At 37.6% G+C, this 18,361-nt stretch overlaps 1 protein-coding gene across 1 annotated transcript; it reads right to left on the bottom strand.

Moving 5' to 3' along the window:
- Positions 1 to 11,532: 11,532 nt before the first annotated feature.
- Positions 11,533 to 12,901, bottom strand: LOC107847066 (24-methylenesterol C-methyltransferase 2-like). The gene has a single exon (XM_016691310.2). The coding sequence runs from the start codon at positions 12,862 to 12,864 to the stop codon at positions 11,773 to 11,775; it is 1,092 nt and encodes a 363-aa protein (XP_016546796.2). The 5' UTR covers positions 12,865 to 12,901; the 3' UTR covers positions 11,533 to 11,772.
- Positions 12,902 to 18,361: the final 5,460 nt, after the last annotated feature.

Below are 18,361 nucleotides of genomic sequence, written 5' to 3'. Positions count from 1 at the left end.
TAAATGCTCGAGAGCAAGTTTGATATGAAAGACCTTGGAGTTGTAGATGTGATCTTAGGTATACGAATCCATCGAACTACATAAGGGTTGGCATTATCATAGTCTCATTATATCAACAGGGTATTTGACAAGTTTAAGTATATGGAATTCGATATTGCCAAGACTCCATTGGATGAGAGCTTTGCACTTTGAAAGAATGAAGGTGAAAGTGACTCGCAATTGGAGTACGCAAGAATATTGAGATGTTTAATGTATATAATGAACTTTACATGACCACACTTATCATGCTCTATCAGTAAATTGAGTCAGTACATGAGTAATCCTAGAAAAACTCATTGGATATCAATGAAAAGAGTTTTGGGGTATCTTAAATACACTCAAAACTATGCTTTGCATTATAACAAATATCCTATGGTACTTTAAGAATATAGTGATGCAAAATGGATCACCGGATCGAATGAAGTAAAATCCATAAGTGGATATGTATTTACTATTGGTGGAGCAGTTTCTTGGAAATCATCCAAACGGACTTGTATCGCTCGCTCTACAATGGAATATGAATTTATCGCATTAGATAAAGCCGGTGAAGAAGAAGAACGGCTCTAAAATTTCTTGAAAGATATTCCGTATTGTCCCAAACCAATGGCATCATTATGTATACACTCTGATAGCCAAGCGGCAATAGGTAGGGCAGGGAGCATGATTTATAACGGTATATCTCGTCACATACGACGGAGACATAATACCGTTAGGGAACTTCTCTCTAATCAAATTATCACTATTGACTATGTAAAGTCAAAGGATAATGTGTCGAATCCACTTACAAAAAGCCTATCTAGAGAAGGAGTAGAAAGAATATCCAAGGGAATGGGTTTAAGGCCTAGGACGAGTCAACATGACGGTAACTCTACCTAGAAGACTGGAGATCCCAAGAGCTAAGTTCAAGGAGATCAAACAAAGTTGTGGCTGATAGGTTCAACATTGTCAATTACCCAACCCATACTCATGATGTAGACAATGTATAGTAAACTAGGATAAGACTTAAGGTGAAAAGTCTTTTAATGATTATCTAAATTTGGCAAATTTGATCAAACAGTTTAATCTACAGGTTGAACATTTAGAAATAACCTATGTGAGGGCGAAGTGGAAGTCACTTCAAAGAGAATGTAATTAAAGGCCTATTCTCTAAGCTCTCATAAAACTGGGACGTGTTCATGGCTGAAAAGAACAAGACCATGGGAACCATAAATGTTAAAAGGCTGGTTGTGTGACATATATTGTCTAGGTGTACATTAAATCTCGACGGCTCAAAGATATCAAATCTACTGATTGACTAAGTTCATCCGATGCATGTTCACTACGGAAAGTTCAAAGGGAAACCCAATTATCCAGATGCAATCAGTCTTTTCTTGATGATCACATATTTGTCCGTACAAATTTTACGAAAAATAGCCATTTCCCATTCATGTGGGGGATTGTTGGGTTCAAAGTGTGTATGAAGTGTTGGAAAATGGAAAATGATGGAGGAAAGGAAACACCCAATTTAGAAAGTGTACTCCAAATTAGAAATCCACTAATTCTCCCACATTGGTGGGAGAAGGAAACTTTGAAGTGTTTATAATAAGAACACTTACTCCACATGGTAAGTGAGGCAAGAAATAAGAGATGTCTTGCGCCGTCGTCGTCGTCACTCGCTCGGCTCAGCTTCGGATTTGGATTTTAATTTGGCAAATGATCGATCGATGAGATCTATCTTTTTGGACAAAGTTTATTTGACGGAAATAAAGAAATCCAGATAGAAATCTTATTCGAAAATACAAAAAATGCAGTAAAATATTTTTTGGTTTTGGTACTCCATTTATACATGCATACAGAAGTTTGAACTGATACAACACTTCATCAAACTGGTGCCACTGTTTCGGTGAACTGATGCACTGTTTTGGTGAACTGATGCACTATTTTAGTAAGTTGATGCATTGTTTCGATGAACTGACACACTTATTCATGAAATGGCATGCCTGTTCAGAACAGTCACACTGTTTGGATGAAAGGACATGAATTTTCAGAAAAGGTTACACCTTTTAGATGAACCTTTGCCACTTTTCAGAAGAGGCATTTTGTGGCTATATAAACCTGCTTTCATCCACAGGTTTACATATGAAATTTTCAAAATACAAAATACTTCCTGTTTTACAAATTACTCCCGTCTGTGCGTTCGAAGATATTCTATTTGTTTGAGGTACCGCTACAATTGGTCTGTTTGGCCATTTTATCCTGGAAGGAAAAATTCCACAACCTCGGGTACAGTGGGGCAAATTATTTCCTTAAGAAAACTCCGTGAATTCGGACGACTTGGCCTTATTCATTTCTGTTTCATCTACTTTTTGAAAGAATAAAATACACCTCTTGGAAAGGTCATTTTGATCTTGTGTTGAGGGTATTTGATATACTTCATTGTGTTCTTGTTTATACTTGAACTCTAGTTGAAGTTATTGCTCTGCATATACTGATTCTGTGTACCCAAAGTACAAACGAACATCACAATCTTAAGGAAATAAATTAATTTTACAAAATTTGTATAACTTATTTTTGGAGATAAAGCTTTAAGCTTTCTACTCCGCTTGAATCTAACTAGTGATTAGAAGACATAAAATCTTCATCATAAGTTAAAGTTCACTCGGTTAACGATTTAAAGTTATAAAAACTTCATCGTTAATTAGAAACAAGAAAAAAAGTTGAAAAGTTATTTAACTTTATAAGTAGTATTCTGAAAATACAAAATTTTTCTGTCTTGTGTTGACAGGAAAGATGACTAACGAAATTCAAATGATGGATGCGACAACGTTTGTGGGGGCAACTAATATTGCCACATCAAGTCGCACAAATGCTCTTCCAACAACGGCACCGGCGGAGAAGCCCAAAAAATTTTCGGGCATTGATTTCAAGTGGTGGTACCAAATGATGTTCTTTTACCTCACCACTTTATTTCTGCAATAGTTCACTAGCGAAGACGCTCCTTAGGTGCCTGAGGTAACCTCGGACAAAGACCGCTTCATTATTGTAGAAGCTTGGAAACGTTCGGACTTTCTTTGCAGGAATTATATTCTGAGTGATCTCCAAGACGACCTCTACAATGTTTATAGTGGAACCAAGACATCAAAGGAACTTTGGGGGGTACTTGAATGAAAATATATGATGGAGGATACGGGAATTTAGAAATTCTTTATTGCACGGTTCCTGGACTTCAAAATGATAGATAGCAAATCTGTTGTCTCTCGAGTACAAGAGTTGCAAGTCATCATGCATGATCTCCTATCAGAAGGTATATCTTTGAAAAATACCTTAGTTGAACAAATTAAAAATGTTCTTAACACTCACATAAACTGTTTTGTAGGTTTAATTGTGAATGATTCTTTCCAAGTAGTAGCGATAGTTGAGAAGCTACCACTTTTGTGGAAAGACTTCAAAAACTACTTAAAGCATAAACGCAAGGAGATAACTGTAGAAGATGTTATTGTCCTACTTCGCATTAAAGAGGATAATAAAGCTTACAAAAGAAGTTCAAAGGGGAATTCTACATTTAATGGAGCACATATTGTAGAAGATGACCAAAACAATTCCAAGAAAAGGAAGAAAGCTGAACAAGGAAGCAATCAACCCAAGAAAAAGTTCAAGGAAAAATGCTTCAACTGTGGAAAGATTGGCCACAAGTCCACAGATTGTCATGCCCCAAAGAAAGCCAAGAAAAAGAATCAAGAAAATATGATTGAATCCAATAAAGAATGCGATGATCTGTGTGATTTGTTCTCAGAATGCAACTTGACGGGAAATCCTTACAAATGGTGGATGGATTCTGGTGCCACCCGTCATGTATGTGACAACAAGGATTTGTTTTCATCATTCTCTCCAGCTCAAGTAGAAGAAATGATCTACATGGCTAACTCCGCTACGGCTAAGGTAGAAGGAACAGGAAAAATTTGCTTAAAGATGAGTTCCGAAAAGGTCTTGACACTTAACAATGTCTTGTATGTTCCGGAGTTACGTAGGAATTTAATTTCTGTTTCACTTCTAAACAAGAACGGATTCAAATATGTAACCATTTCTAGAAAAATTGTAATTAGCAAAGGAGAAATGTATGTAGGAAAAGGCTATCTAACCGAAGGCCTTTATAAGATGAATGTAATGACTGTTGAAATAAATAAAAGTTTGAGTTCTTCTTATTTGCTTGAGTCTTATGATTTATGAAATGAACGTTTAGGCTATGTGATAGCCTAAAGAAAGGCTAAAATATGAAATTGATACTAGATATGCAAAAATCAGCAAGCACACAAAGAGAAAACAACACTTAAAAAGGCGATGAAGAAGAAAGATTGCATAAATGTAAAGATAGTAGAGTGACCCTTACTTCCACTAGATGATAAACAAAAGGAGATGTATCAAATCTCCAATCACACCTTACAAATGAAAGTTCAAACCACTCTCTTAAGTAGACACAAAGGGAGTCACCTTCCCCAAGCACCAACCATTCTTGCCAATTTGTCAACACAAGTGAAATCCATCACTTAGTGCAAACCCTAATTTCAGATTCTCTCTCTAAGAGAGGAAGAAAACTACAACTAAAGAGTATCTCTCAATAATTTCATCAAAGTCTAATGAAAAATAAACCTAAGGAGTCTATTTATATCTTATTACATAAAAGACCAAAATACCCTTAATGAAGGGTGCTCCTTTGGAGTGTAAAAAGGGAGTCTCAAAAGACCATAATGTCTCTAAGTTGAGGCACCTTTGGAATATATTCAAGTCTGCCTTGGAGTGTATTAAAATCTCTTCTTCACATTTTAGCAAATACACTCCCTTGGTTGAAGGCTAAGCTCCTATTTTCATGAACAAGGCTTGAAAGGCTCCAAAAGGGTCTTCAATCAGCAACTTGAACCTTTGACAATATGTCGTACTCTTTGTATCTTCATGCTTGTATAATCCTCTCCATCTTAAAAGGAATTTGTCCTCAAATTCACACCTTGTAAAACTAAAGAGGGAAGAAAACAAGCACACAATCCTCTTGGTAGGAGGGTTAGCATTAGTACCACAATTATATCATCACTCCAAGGTGGTTCACACTTAACATACGTCCACTTATCCTTGGTATTTGACATAAAAAGCTTAGCATATAGGAGACCAAAGACATGAATAGCATCAATATCAAAAGTAAGTGAGCACGACCAGAAACTATAACCTTCACATTTCAAGAGTATTTTAGGGTCAAATGAGAGCAAAAGATAAAGGTTTGAGTCGAGATGACTCATTCCTTTCACTAGGTTACCAAGTTCATAATCATTCAAAGCATTACCCACCACTTGGACAAACTCAAGGCCACTATGAACAAGATTAATATAAGGGATTTCATCACACAAGTTCAAAGGACCATGTTCAATATCAAGACCATCATTATTAGTATCAACACTAACTTGAAAGTTTTCAATTACTCTATCCTTATATTCAAGTAGTGAGCTAATCTTAGGTGTACATGGTTTATTACACATATCAAGAGAGCTAACAAGAGAAGAAACATGCACACCCACACTAAGAACTTCTGAAACCTCAACATAAGGAATCACATGACAATAATTTAAGCTCAAGGAAATATAGGGAATAGCAACATTACCTCGGTTTGGACTAGGACAATCCACTCCTTCGAAGCTTTCGGCCAAGGATCTTTTGAGGCCACTTTCATGCGAGATTTCTTGTTGATCCTTCTTTGATAATTCATAGGCTTGAACCTTTAAATAAGGAGAATCAAGGCTAGGTAAAATTCTAGCCTTTGGGTTAGTAAGCATCAAGGAACCTTTGTGGGCAAGTCCCACAAACAAGCATTTTTCTTCCATCCTAACTTCACTACCCGCAACTTCCCTTTCCTTTTCCCTCTTTTCTTCATATTATTCTTGCACTTTACCATCTATTTTCTCTCCATCTTGAGGCTTGGCCTCATTCTCTTTGGATTCTATTTTGTCCTCTTCTTCTACTTAGATGAAGGAAATTTAGTTTAGTGTGGTTTGGAGAGGGGTATCGGTTTTGGTTGAATATGTGGTGAAGTGTAGGATATTTGATCGAAGACCTTTATAAGATAAATGTAATGACTGTTGAAATAAATAAAAGTTTGAATTCTTCTTATTTGCTTGAGTCTTATGATTTATGGCATGAACGTTTAGGCCATGTTAATTACAAAACATTACAAAAACTGAGTAACTTAGAAGTTTTACCAAACTTTGAGTGCAATAAATCAAAGTGTCAAACGTGTGTGGAATAGAAGTATGTAAAGCATCCTTATAAGTCCGTTGAAAGGAATTTCAATCCCTTAGATTTAATACACACTGACATTTGTGATATGAAGTCAACACTATCACGTGATGGGAAAAAGTATTTCATAACTTTTATTGACGATTGCACTAGATATTGTTATGTCCACTTGCTAAATAGTAAGGATAAAGCAATAGATGCATTTAGGCAATATGAAGTTGAAAATTAGTTAGATAAAAAGATCAAAATGATAAGAAGTGATAGGGGTGGAGAATATGAATCTCCCTTTGCGCAAATATGTGTAGAGAATGGAATAATCCATCAAAATAAGGCCCCATATTCACCTCAATCTAATGAAATTGCGGAAAAGAAAAACCAAACTTTGAAGGAAATGATGAATGCCTTACTTATAAGTTCTGGTTTACCGCAAAACTTATGGGGGGAGGCTATCCTTATATCCAATCGTATACTCAACGAAGTTCCCCATAGTAAGACACAATCAATTCCTTACGAAAAATGGAAAGGAAGGAAATCCAACTTGAAATATTTCAAAGTGTGCGGGTGTCTAGAGAAGGTTCAAGTTTCTATACCTAAAAGGGTTAAGATAGAACCTAAAACGGTGGACTAAGTGTTCATAGGATATGCTAAAAGTAGTAAAACATGTCAATTTTTGGTTCATAAATCCGAACATCCGGATATTAATGAAAACACGATAATTGAATCAGATAATGCTGAATTTTTTGAAAACATTTACCCGTATAAACTTAGACATGAACAGTCTAGTAGAGGATCTAAACGACCTCGTGATGAACCAATTGAGAATGAACATAATGAATAAAATCCAAGACGTAGTACACGTCAAAGAAAGTCTACTTCATTTGGATCAGATTTTGTGACATTTCTTTTGGAAAATGAGCCTCAAACATTTAAGGAAGCGATGGCATCTTCGGATTCATCCTTTTGGAAAGAGGCAGTCAATAGTGAGATAGATTCAATCTTAAGCAACCATACATGGGAATTGGTTGACCTTCCTCCCAGAAATAAACCTTTAGGTTCTAAATGAATCTTCAAAAGGAAGATGAAAGTGGATGGTACTATTGACAAATACAAGGCAAAACTTGTAATAAAAGGCTTCAAACAAAAAAAAGTACTTGATTACTTCGATACATACTCGCCAGTAACAAGGATAACATCAATTCAAATGTTAATTGCCTTGACTGTGGTATATGGTCTTGAAATCCATCAAATGGATGTGAAAACCGCTTTCCTAAATGGAGAATTGGAGGAAGAAATTTACACGGAACAACCTGAGGATTTTGTGGTTCTAGGGAAGGAGAATAAGGTGTGTACACTTATTAAGTCATTGTATGGACTAAAGCAAGCACCTAAACAATAGTATGTGAAGTTTGACCAAACCATGTTGGCAAACGGATTCAAAATAAATGAATGTGAAAAATATGTTTATATTAAAGACACTCCAAATCACCAAGTCATTGTATGTTCATATGTGGATGATATGTTGATCATCAGTAGAGATATTTATAACATAAATACAACAAAACGAATGCTCGAGAGCAAGTTTGATATGAAAGACCTTGGAGTTACAGATGTGATCTTAGGTATAAGAATCCATCGAACTCCACAAGGGTTGGATTTAGATTTGGATTTGGATTTAGCAAATGATCGATCGATGAGATCTATCTTTTTGGACAAAGTTTATTTGACGAAAATGAAGAAATCCAGACAAAAATCTAATCCGAAAATACAAAAAACATAGTAAAATATTTTTTGGTTTTGGTACTCCATTTATACATGCAGACAGAAATTCAAACTGATGCAATACTTCATCGAACTGGTGCCACTGTTTCAGTGAACTGATGCACTATTTCGGTGAACTGATGCACTGTTTCAGTAAACTGATGCATTGTTTTGATGAACTGACACACTTATTCATGAAATGGTATGCCTGTTCAGAACAGTTACATTGTTTGGACCAATGGACATGAATTTTCAGAAAAGGTTACACCTTTTAGATGAACCTTTGCCACTTTTCAGAAGAGGCATTTTGTGGCTATATAAACCTGCTTTCATCCACAGGTTTACATAAGAAATTTTCAGAATACAAAATACTTCTGTCTTACAAATTACTCTGTGTGATCAATCAAAATGTTCTGTGCGTTCGAAGATATTCTAATTGTTTGAGGTACCTCTACAATTGGTCTGTTTGGCCATTTTATCCTGGAAGGAAAAATTCCACAACCTCGGGTACAGTGAGGGGAATTATTTCCTTAAGGAAACTCCTTGAATTCGAACGACTTGGCCTTATTCATTTTTGTTTCATCTACTTTCTGAAAGAATAAAATACACCTCTTGGAAAGGTCATTTTGATCTTGTGTTGAGGATATTTGATATACTTCATTGTGTTCTTGTTTATACTTGAACTCTAGTTGAAGTTATTGTTCTGCATATACTGATTCTGTGTACCCGAAGTACAAACGAAAATAACATTTTTGAGGAAAGGTACTAAAAGGGGTGTCGCGCATCTCGACCAAACTGAATATCATATATGATTCTGATCCAGATCCAGCTTATCGGCCTCTTCCATAAGAACACCGAAATACATTATTAGTCCATCCTCCATGCTAGGGTAAGATTGACTTATAGTGGTATAAAAAGGCCTCCATAACCTCCCGATCGTCAGCCATGGCCTTTTCATGATTGCCAAACGACGCAAAGTTAATAAGACTTCTTGATAGATCACATTAGTGGAAATGAAGGAGCCCGCAGCGGTAAATTCTCTCCCTGAAGTCGAGAAAATGCAGGCAAATAGATTTTCTAACCCTTGTAGGCATTTGCAAGCTTGAGCATACTCCGCTCATAACGGGCGCGCTCCAAGAAAGTATTCATCCTCCCGGTACTTATAGTATTGTTGCTCATAATGTTCCATTTCATCAACAAAGATATCCATATAACAATAAAAATTTGGTCCAAGTAAAAAGAAGAATGGAACAAAGTGATCAATTTGTGAATCCAAATTTTAGTGGTAGAAATGTATGAGGAAGGGGAATTAGGCCAAGTAGTATATCTACGTCTTCTCTTTATGAACAATACGTATGTAAGGCCAGCCATATATATTTTCGAGAAAATGCTCTATTTCATCCTTAAACTATACCCAAAACGGTTGAGACATAACTCAACTTAAAGGGGGTCTTATTACCTCCGAGCTAATTAAAAGTGTAATTTTGACACCCTTAGTTCCTACGTGGCACAACACACTGAAGGGTCCACATAGGCACACGTTCCTTAAAGTTGAGATGTGTCTCTGCCATTTTGGATGTAGTTTAGCCCTTAATAGGGTATTTTCTCTGACTTTTCTAATAAGTTTGTTGCCTTTAGTACTTTTTTTTTTTTTTGGGTAGAATTGCCTTTAGTGCCTACTTGTTAACTTATCTAGTTTATTTCCTAGCTTGTAATCCTCTTTTGCTACTAGTTAATGCTTATTTCTCTTTATTTCCTAGCTTTCTTTTTTGTCTGAATTGCATCCTACTTTTAAGGCTCATTTGTTTGAACTTAATGGAGATCTGAATCTGAATGGTTCAGACTTCAGACCATTAAGTGCATTTGTTTTTTATTAAGATTTTAGCTCTTAATAGGTCTGAATAGGTTTTAATCATTCAGATCTAGAATGAAGTCTTAATAGGTCTGAATAGGTAGTCTGATGTTGGATAATATTCACCGCCACTCTATTCATAATCACCAGTCACCACCTCTGCCACCGCCATCATTGTCAACCACCAAATACCTCCATCATCACAACTACCATCGATAACAAATATCGCTACCAACCACTATTGTCAATCATTACCACACCTACTATCTTTATTATTCTAATTATATTTACCGTCACCACAGCCGTCAACAGCACCATCATCATCAACCACTACCGGTCAATCCCCATCTATCACAACTAGCATCACCGCTAACTACGACCACTAATACATCACAACCTCTGCACATTCTTCGACGACCACCACCATTGTCACTAGTAACACCACCTCTACCATCACTTCAATAACTATCATCGCGACAATTTATCTCTATTAACAACCATCTCCACCATCACAACTAACAACATGTCCAACTAGCACCAACACATCGTCAACCATCATGCATTCATTTTCAGCCATCGCAATTAACACCTCCAACTACTAAAAGGGTGAATTGTACGCAGCCTTACCTTGCATTTCTGTTAGATGTTGTTTCTACGGCTTGAATCCGTGACCTCCTGATCACATAGTAGCAACTTTACCAGTTACTCCAAGGCTCCCCTTCCCATCAACCAATGTTGCTTTACGTCAAATTTTTCATTGCCAAGTTGCACAAATAATTTTTGCCATGTTGAATCTTGAAGGTTGAGACGCTCTATAAACTTCTTCGCCAAGATGCAAGGAGTTTCTTGCGCCAAGATTTGAGCCTTGAGGGGATTGGCAGAAATTTTCTCATCAAGGATGGAAAAAAGTAAAAAGAAAGCTTCTCCAAGTTTCTTGTTGCCAAGCCGTAAGAGGGGATGCGCCATGTATTGCTCATTAAAACCTCAACCGAAAAGTATGGTTCCTCGCCAACTTCAAAAATTTGTCTTGGTCAATCCAGACTTTAATCTTCCATATTTGGGTTAGATGTACTCCATAAAGTCAAGTTTCTGTAAGATCAAACGGATCATGATTTGAACACTCCAAGCTCAAGATCAAATGGCTGATCAAGTGTGCACGAAGCTGTGAAATCGGCATTCCAGGCGTGTAGTCAACTTGAAAAAATCAATTTCCGTCAATCTAGAACAAATTTTGTTTTATACACGTTGGAGTCCCACCGGGTCCTTAGTCTCCTTATATGGTCTTGGGCAATTGTCTCCTCGTAAGTTAGTTTTTGAGGTTGAGTTAGTTTCAATGAACATGAAAATTGTATACTTATTGCATTATATTAAAGTTTGTTATTGTTTATCCAGCAAATTAAATATTTTAAAACTAATGTAATTTTAAGATGATGCTTGTAGTTCTTGGAATCCTTATCGCAATGAAAAAAGCAACTCGTAATTCAGAAACTCCTACGTCGAATTATGAATTTTCTCCCATCGCTGCACAAAGCTGCAAAACAAACATCTAATTCAAATTATATTAGCAATGGTGAGTGGGTAGGTGGGGTGTTGGGGGGAGGGGGTGTTTCCATATTATGGGCAAAAAATATATGTAGATATTGTTATTAACCTTCAAAAAAAATATTGAAACATGAAACAATCCCCTCATGTGTCATTGATGTTGTGATGACAAGCAAATTAGGAATTATTTTTAATCGAACTATCTATATATCTGCCTATAATGGTACTAACCTAGGTACTAATAATGCCACTACAAACACCAAAAATAATTGATACTAGTGCTAAACTAGACTAGGCATGATTATTCGTCGCATCGATATTGTGTACTATTCAGGCTTCCTACAAAGAATCATATGCATGGGAGTGAAAATTCCAGCGTCGCCACCTTTAGCCAAATAATCAGCAGTCACATACAACATATCGTGGACATCAACGACCCCCTTAGGGGCGATCCCGAGCCAAGAAAGTATCGTCACCACGATATGATTCCTCCAGTAAGCAATCCTCCCCATTTTGAGCCTCGTCCACCATGGCTCCGCGGGTGGCTTAGCCAAATCCTTTTCTTTCACCACCTCAAAACCTACTTTGGTCGCAATTTCAGCAATGTCCTTGTAGCTTCTCAACCCGGGCAATGCATCGCCTCTTTCAATCCCCCGAATTATCTCCACGTGTTCAGGATCCTCAGAATCATATAATTCGGTCGTGACCCACTCGTAGGAAACATACCGTGATCCAGGCTTTAACACCCTGTAGATCTTTGTATACACTTCTTCGAGTTTTGGGGCATGACATGTAGCTTCGATCGAGTAAGCTCCGTCGAAGCTATTGTCATCGAAGGGCATTTTTAGGAAATTGCCACAAACCACCTCACAAAGCGAGTCAAGCCCGGATCTCTTGTTGTGGGCCCGGGCCCGTTCCACCTGGTACTCATTAATAGTGATGCCAACGATGTTAGCACCTGAATGGGCCGCGATAGCCCTCATCGGGCCACCAACCCCACAACCAGCATCAAGGATGCGGGCTTTGGGCTTTAGATCCAGGAGATCCACCACCATTTCCTCATGCATGCGCGTGGCATCGCGATGAGACTTCCCCGGAATACTTGGGGAGAAGTGGAAAGACTGGCCCCAACCCCACTCATATATATCAGTGACGAGATTATAAAAAGTGTCAACGAATGCAGGCACTTTATCAGATGCATTTAGATCATTTCCATTAACACCCCGTTGGAAGAACGACCAATATTGTTCGTATCCTTCTTTAACTTTCTCTTTATCTAGAGAACCACCAGAAAGTTGAACGGCTGTTTTACCCTTCAGCTCCGCGGGGCCAAACAGGCAAGTGAAGTAATAAAATCCGCCGCCGAAAACAACTACCGCAGTACAAAAGAGAGTAAGTAATTCCTTGAAAAACTCCATCAGTATAATACAAGGGAACTAAAAAAAAATAGTGAGAGCATAGAAAAGAGAGTGAAAAAAATCAAACTGTTTATATGGTGACATTTTACATAACAATAATAGCATAACAAGGAACAATTTTAGTAGTCAAAAGGATGACTTTTTCTAGTGAGATTTAGTCTTAAGGATTACTTTATTATTGCTGGACTAATACCTATCCAATAAGGTGAATCCAAATATTTTTCCTCCTAATTTCATGTTACTGGATATCCTAAAACTAGGGATCCAATTATTTTGTTATTCTTTTATCACATGTCCCTTCTAAAAATTAGGATTCATTGAATTATTTTGTTTCCCTTGTCTCTAAAACTAAAACTATGGATTCAATTATTTCATATTATCCCGTTTTAGCGAAGACAAAATGGAGGGAAAAAGTATGCGGATGTAACCACACCAAATCAATCAAAAGGACGTCTCAATAATTTTATTGGTCTAAATTCGCATTTTAATATGAGGCCTCAAAATAATACATATACATAATAAATAAAAAAATTAATATTGTTTTTTCTTTTTTTATTCATAATTGTTGTTTTTAGTATAGCATTATATTTCACATAATAATATTATTATTTATAACAGTAAGGATTGATTCGAGTTAATAATACGTAAACTATGTGTTTTTAATACATTACCTTGAATAATGTTATTGTAAACATATTAGTTATTATTATAAAGATTTGAGTAGTTTAATTCGAAGTTTTAAAATATTTCTATTGATTGATGATAGGTTGTTGTTTTTTTACCATATTCAAATTGTCAAAAAAAAAAAATTATAAAAATTAAGATATTAAATTTTTTTAGGTCTTGAGATTTTGGGGACTTAAAGCAAATGCTTTACTAGCCTCACTCTTGAGCTAAACGTGATCAATCATTGGACTTTTCGTTACGATGGCTTTGACAATAGATACAATAAAATTTCTTAGTACCACTCTATAATAGTCATCCTCGATAACAACATTTCATCTATGGCTATACGTTCTCTATAATAGTATTTCGCTACAACAGCCAAAAGATATCTGGACAGCAGCGTCGTTATAAAAAGATTTGATTATATTATGTTGTACTTAGAAGAAGGGAGACACTAAAAAGCTACTCCCTCCGTCTCAAATTTCCTAATTTGATTTCCCATTTTACTTGTCCTTTTGCATTAATTAAGAAGAGACAAAAAAAAAATTTCATGTTTTACCCTTTGCATTAATTACTTTTTCTTCAAATTAAAATGTAAACATCATTTAATAGGGACACCAGTCCGCAGGATGCGTAGGGGTAGGGCGACAGGGCCGGATGAGATACCGGTGGAGTTTTGGAAGTTTGTTGGAGAGGCTGGGGTAAGGTGGTTGACTGGATTGTTTAATGAAATTTTCAGGACGGCAAAGATGCCCGAGGCGTGGAGGTGGAGTACCATGATCCCTCTCTATAAGAATAAGGGGGACATTCAGAGTTGCAATAACTATAGGGGGATTAAGTTATTGAGTCACTCTATGAAGATCTGGGAGAGAGTGGTCGAGGTGAGGCTGAGACGGATAGTGTCCATCTCGGAAAACCAGTTCGGATTTATGCCCGGCCGCTCGACGACGGAGGCAATCCACCTGGTACGGAGGTTGGTGGAGCAGTATAGGGAAAGGAAGAAGGATCTGCACATGGTGTTTATCGACCTGGAAAAGGCTTACGACAAAGTCCCCAGGGAGGTGCTGTGGAGATGCTTGGAGGTGAGGGGAGTACCGCAGGCATATATCAGAGTAATTAAGGATATGTATGAGGGAGCGAAAACCCAGGTGAGGACGGCGGGAGGAGACTCAGAGCATTTCACTGTCCGGACAGGATTGCATCAGGGATCTACTCTTAGTCCCTTTTTGTTTGCATTAGTAATGGATGTGTTGACGCGGCGTATTCAAGGGGAGGTGCCGTGGTGTATGCTCTTTGCGGACGATGTAGTTCTGATTGATGAGACTCGAGGGGGTATAAATGACAAATTAGAGATGTGGAGGCAAACTCTTGAGTCTAAAGGGTTCAGGGTGAGCAGAAGCAAGACAGAGTATGTGGAATGTAAGTTTAATGACGTGAGGCGAGAGAATGAGGTAGTAGTGAAGCTGGAAGCACAGGAGGTATGTAAGAGGGACAAGTTCAAGTATCTCGGGTCCGTGATCCAGAGTAACGGTGAGATTGACGAGGATGTCTCGCACCGTATTGGGGCGGGTTGGATGAAGTGGAAACTCGCGTCGGGGGTGCTGTGTGATAAGAAGGTGCCGCCCAAGCTTAAAGGCAAATTCTATAGGGTGGTAGTCCGTCCGGCCTTGCTGTATGGAGCGGAGTGTTGGCCAGTTAAGAACTCCCACATCCAAAAAATGAAGGTGGCAGAAATGCGGATGTTGCGCTGGATGTGTGGACTGACTCGAAGGGATAGAGTTCGGAATGAGACTATCCGGGAGAAGGTTGGTGTGACTTCAGTGGAGTGTAAGATGCGGGAAGCACGATTGAGATGGTTCGGACACGTGAAGAGGAGGGGCATGGATGCCCCGGTCCGTAGGTGTGAGAGGCTAGCGTTGGATGGTTTTAGGCGGGGTAGGGGTAGGCCGAAGAAGTACTGGGGTGAGGTGATTAGGCGGGACATGGAACAGTTACAGCTCACCGAGGACATGACCCTAGATAGGAAGGTCTGGAAGAGGCGAATTACGGCAGAAGAGTAGGGCCAGATTGGGTCGCTAGTGTAGGGAATTACTTGGTGGGGGTTTTTTATTTTTTTATTCCTGTTATGATTCCGTATTCAGTGTTCCATGCTTATTACGAATCTGTGTGCTTTCCTCTGCTTTCCTCTGTTTTATAGTCCGTATGGGTGCCTTATTTATATTATTGTCATCTGCTTCTGTGCTTTACTATGTGTTTGTGTGATATCTTGTGCCTGAGCCGGGGGTCTTTCGGAAACAGCCTTTCTACTTCATCAGAGGTAGAGGTATGGACTGCGTACATCTTACCCCCCCCCAGACCCCACTAAGTGGGAATACACTGGGTTTGTTGTTGTTGTTGTTGTTGAATCAATGTGTCATCTTAATTTGGGTCGTGTAATTTGGGACGGAGAGAGTATATTGCTAAGAATCTTTAAAAATGACATTGGAGTGCGTGCCGGATCCTTCCAAAGTACGTATAGTGCAATTTTTGAAGGATTTTCTTGAAGGATCCGACACAGGTGTAATTGCGTTTTTGGAGAGTCTGATCATTATATATTGCTAAAAGGAGAATTAAAGTATCGATTATTAGTTGTCACTGCAAATCATAAAACACTTGGAAGATTATCAATAAAGTTAGAGACTGAAAACTACCTCTCTATAACAACATCTCAATTCTCATTATCATCGTCAAGCTTTATGTGGAACCGATTTTCAAGCTTTATGTGGAACCGATTTTCATCTTATGTTATCTATCGTATGTTCGGTATAATAGTATTTCACTATAGCAACTAGAAAATATTCAGACAAACGACGTTAGAAAAATAGCATTTTTGCTCAATTGCACAACATAGACATGTTGTGATAGTCCATCTGAACTGAAGGCTTATTTGATTCTGAATCTTTAACATTCATAGATATTGACCTTTTACCTATTGTGCAATGTTGGTTGTTGAGGTTACATAGTAGTAATATTTTGTGATAAACACTATCCATTGACATGTAGATTTGAGTTAGTACTCAAATCAACACACACGTCGGATCCTCCTAAAACCATGCATTCGACATGGGGCACGACATTTTTGGAGGGTCTATGCAACATAAGTAGGGATGACAAACTGAACAGAGCGGGCATTTTTGGAGCCCGCTCTGCTTAGCATTTACCTATTGTGCAATGTTGGTTGTTGAGGTTACATAGTAGTAATATTTTGTGATAAACACTATCCATTGACATGTAGATTTGAGTTAGTACTCAAATCAACACACACGTCGGATCCTCCTAAAACCATGCATTCGACATGGGGCACGACATTTTTGGAGGGTCTATGCAACATAAGTAGGGATGACAAACTGAACAGAGCGGGCATTTTTGGAGCCCGCTCTGCTTAGCATTTTTTTAAAATTTTTAGTCCATTAATTTGCATGGATCCGTGCGCTCCAATGGGTTCAAGAAATTATATCAAAAGTCTCCTCGTGAATTCCTCTGAGTTTTATTCTTGCGAACATACTCCCCAAAGAATACTTAGCGTCTTAGCTACAACACTGTACGAGTCGATACGCGTCCGGCTTCCCACCCTAATCTCAATCCTCCAACAAAATGAATATGTAATACCAGCATGGGTTGTGGTGCAGAGGCAGAGCCAGGATTTCAACTGAGGGGGTTCAATATTCAAAGAAAACTTAGTCGAAGGGGGTTCAACACCTACTATAACCACATAAAAAATAATTTTAAACATGTATAAATAGTATATTTTTCCGTCGAAGGGGGTTCGGCTAGCTCCGCCTCTGTTGTGGTGTAGTGGTGGGACTACTCCACCTTTAACCAGAGGTCTCGGGTTCAAGTCCTGGGTATGAAGGCTCCAATGCAGGTACCGAACATCGGATGGAAAACCAAAAAAAAAAATGAATATGTAATTAGTGTTTATCATTTCAACATGACAAGATGTTCAAGATGTGTATCACATTTTTCAAAATTGTTCTTGGCTAAATTGAGTTATCAGGGACCCCAGTTTGTTCAACCATATAATTTGCTTTATAGCATAATGACTTAAACTATCAGTCAATACAAATAATAAATGTCATGAAAGTATCAATACCGTTATATATAGTAGAATTAACATTTTTTTAAATTTATTATACGAGAATAAAATGGATAGCATGAAAGCAACAACCTCTTTCGATTTTTTTTTAAATTCTGCAGTGTTTGAATCAGTTTGTGTATATCTCGATTTATAACTACATATACTCTCTAACAATTTGGGGCGGAGGCATGAGATGCGATCGAGTTGCACACAATCTAATAACGTTTGTTCAAATAATGTATTTGTATTGAGAAATTCATTGAATACTGTCTAGCCCCCCCACCCCCCCCCCCACCCCCACACACCCAACAAAAAAAAAAAAAACTCAAATGGTTTCCGGTGAAATAGTCGGGGTATGTGCAATGGAGTGCGTAAGAGAAGAATCGTGAAAATCCGACGATCATATATTTCAATTGAAGCAAAAATATGACTAAGTGATTTATTTTCATCTGTCTAAGACTATTGATGGAAAGAATTATCCGATATTTATATCGATGGAAGGTAACAATAAACATAATAGGTGGAATTTTCTTTAGTTTTATATTCCTTCATCTTGAAAAAAATAAAAAAAAATAAACATATGTATACTAGCTGAAATTAGCGTCATTGAGTAATATTTGTGTTATTATGGTAGGGCCTGTGAGTGTGAATATTGCAAACTATAATGAAAAGTAAGTTAAAACTATAATATTATTATATGTGTGATAGCTAGCT

Source organism: Capsicum annuum, chromosome 11, assembly GCF_002878395.1.
Source record: "Capsicum annuum cultivar UCD-10X-F1 chromosome 11, UCD10Xv1.1, whole genome shotgun sequence".
Classification (NCBI taxonomy): Eukaryota; Viridiplantae; Streptophyta; class Magnoliopsida; order Solanales; family Solanaceae; genus Capsicum; species Capsicum annuum.
This window is presented reverse-complemented; position numbering and strand designations above follow the sequence as displayed.